The sequence below is a fragment of the Egretta garzetta genome, unplaced genomic scaffold (genome assembly GCF_000687185.1).
Source record: "Egretta garzetta isolate BGI_Z169 unplaced genomic scaffold, ASM68718v1 scaffold243, whole genome shotgun sequence".
Classification (NCBI taxonomy): Eukaryota; Metazoa; Chordata; class Aves; order Pelecaniformes; family Ardeidae; genus Egretta; species Egretta garzetta.
The window spans coordinates 601,163-604,152 of NW_009259041.1; the positions used below are offsets into that span (position 1 = coordinate 601,163).

The following is a 2,990-nucleotide window of genomic DNA, read 5'->3' on the forward strand; positions in this document are numbered from 1 at the left end:
TTCCCTGGCATCTTTTTCCAATGGGTAATCCACTTTCCTCCAGGCACGAAAATTAATATCTCTGATTTCTAATTGTAGCCATCACTTGCGGCCACCCCGGCAATCCTGCCAATGGCTTGACCCAAGGGAGTCAGTTCAACCTGAATGACGTGGCCAAGTTCGTCTGCAGCACTGGGTACCGCCTGGAAGGGGCATCGCAGTCCCAGTGCTTGGCCAACGGACAGTGGAGCAGCACCCTGCCCGCCTGCCGCGGTGAGTCCATTGCCCCGGCTCCGCAAAGGGGACTTGGCTGCGCCTTCCTCCTCGGTGTCTCTGGCTTCCTAAAAACCAGCTTGACGCCGGCATAAATTCATGTAAAACAAATCTCGCAATTCCTCGGGAATGGGCAAGTGATGTTTGAGCTCCAAGGGCTGTGTAAATCTTACGCAACGAATCTGATTTTCCCTTGGGCTTGACTCAGAGCTGATAACGGACCCTGCCCAGCCCTGCATCCTCCAAGACATTGAAGTGTGTGTTGTACGTGGGAGGGCACAAGAAAATATCAGGCCAGGCCCTTAGGGGAGGTCATCCTGGTAACCCTGGGCCAGCTTGCTCAAAACAAACACCACAGTCTTTGTGCAGAGCCCTTTCTCCTTCTGGGCTGCCCTACTTCCATTGGCATTGGCACTCCAGTTCACTTACCAAATTCCCTCCCCGCCTTGCTCTCCCTCCCTCTGTATTCCCATAAGCTCCATCCATACTGTTCCCGCGTCAGTCAATAAATGGGTCATTCCCAACTGGCTAAGGGAAGTCCTGCTCTGGGGCCAGAGAGCAAGGCTCTGCTGCGAAGCCTCGCGTGGCAGGCCACGGGCCTGCAGGATTGCCTCTCCTCTCTTTTTCTCCTTTTAATACGGATTTCTTTTCTTTTTCTGCCCCAAAGAAGCTGAAAAAAAAAAAAAAAAAAAAAGAGACGACTGAAAAAAACCACCCTTAAACTCCAGAATATGTGATTGGCAATTTTGCCCCCTTTTCCTGCTGGTTTCTGGAGAATCTTTCGTTCTTTTTGCACCCTTTGTTTTCTATTTTTTGTTGTTGTTGTTGTTTGTTCGCAGTTGTAAACTGTACTGACCCCGGGCACCTGGAAAACAGCGTCCGACAAGTGCAGCCAAGTGGCCCTCACAGATTCAGCTTCGGAACAACTGTCTCGTACCAGTGCGGGCATGGATATTACTTACTGGGTACACATGTCCTTACCTGTCAGGGAGATGGCACTTGGGACCGTGCCCTCCCGCAGTGCCTTTGTAAGTTCTTCAGAGTATTACCCATCCCCTCCCCAGGCTTTCATCCCGTGTGGTTCTCTGTTGCTTTGCTGAATGGTCATGTAAAAAGTCTGGATCCAAAGCCCTTTGTAATCCATGGGGATCGTTCCATCAGCTTTGCTGGCCACTGGATCCTGCTCGCAGAAGGCAAATATGTGGTCTGAGGAGAGAAATCCTGCTGGACAGAGATGGTTTCCCTCTGCAGGGGAAGGCAGCTCCCGCTGAGTTTTACTGGGTCCATGCCGCTCCGGCAAAAGTCTTGGAGGTGGAGAAGGGCAGCAGAACGTCTGCAGCACAGGTCTTCCTAGGAGGCAGTGGGCAATTAGCCCGGCTGAGGACCGAAGGGTCTGGAGCACAAGGCTTATGAGGAGCGGCTGGGGGAGCTGGGGGGGTTCAGCCTGGAGCAGAGGAGGCTGAGGGGAGCCCTCATCGCTCCCTACAACCGCATGGCAGGACGGTATAGTGAGGGGGGCGTCGGGCTCTGCTCCCTAGTAACGGGCAATGGGATGAGGGGGAATGGTCTGAAGTTGTGCCAGGGCAGGGTTAGGTTGGACATTAGGAAAAATTTCTTCCCTGAAAGGGCTGTCAGGCACTGGAAGGGGCTGCCCGGGGAAGGGGTCGAGTCCCCATCCCTGGGGGGATTTAGAAGAAGGGCAGATGAGGTGCTTAGGGCCAGGGTTTAGTGGTGGGATGGCAGGGGTAGGGGAACGGTTGGACTTGATGATCTTAAAGGTCTTCTCCAACCTAGATGATTCTATGATTCTGTGTTCAGCACCGCTCAAGCACGGCTGAGTTTTCATGCACCCGCTCATCCCTGCAGCAAAGGGAGGGAAACGGCAGCGCGATGGTGAACTGAATGCAGCCTTTGTTCTCCTGCACTGCAGGTGCTGAAGAGCATTTGCTTCCTGACCACTGCTCTACCTTTTTCCCCCTTTCTTACAGTATCCTGGCCCTTTCTGCCATTGGGGTTTGCAGAGAGAGGTGGGAGGTTCTGGGTGATGGTCTGGCTTAGGGAGTATTTCCAGTGGTGTAGGGACACACGAATACTCCTGGTGGTCACGTGCTGTGGCAGTAATACCTAGTCTGGGGGATCTCCACGCGTTGTATGAGCGAGGGCAGTGGTGGCGTCCCTGTCTTACGCTGGGGAAACCAAGGTCCAACGCGGATTTGAGTTGGCGTAGGGCTGCCCCGTGAGCTCGTGGCGGAGGCAGAGCAGCCCCAGCACAGTGGCGCATCCTTCTGGAGACCAAAGCAGCACTTACCCGGCGTAACGAGTCGCTAAAGCAGTCAGAAACGGAGCTCCTTACGCCTGGATCAGCTGAGCTGTTCCAAAGCCATGGTTGTTTCTTTTTTTTCTGGCATTATCCTTTGACACCCTGCTCATACCAAGTAGGTTTTGGCACGTTTTCCTCCCCTTTTGCTAGCAACATGTGCCGCCTTGTGCTTGCAAAATCCTGCGTGGGCCACGGGGTGTTGACAAGTGACAGCCACGTGTCACCGCAGGGGCTCCCGGGGGGTAGTTACCTTTCCAAACCTGGGCACCTAATATCTCAGGCTGCCTCATCCACAGCTTTCCAGCTAAGTACAAGTGACCTCCTTCCTTAAAACACAGAGCATCCATTGACTTGGAGGATTTGTGGGCATTCTCAAAACTGGAAACTCAGGTCAGATTTACGACTGATGATCTGGATT

At 53.5% G+C, this 2,990-nt stretch overlaps 1 protein-coding gene across 1 annotated transcript in view; it reads left to right on the plus strand.

The window, feature by feature from the left end:
- CSMD2 (CUB and Sushi multiple domains 2) overlaps positions 1–2,990 on the plus strand; it is a 328,671-nt gene that overhangs the window by 295,515 nt on the left and 30,166 nt on the right. Inside the window, 2 exon segments of the mRNA XM_009634976.2 lie at positions 79–252; positions 1,092–1,280. Of these exon segments, the coding sequence (XP_009633271.2) occupies positions 79–252; positions 1,092–1,280 (363 nt within the window).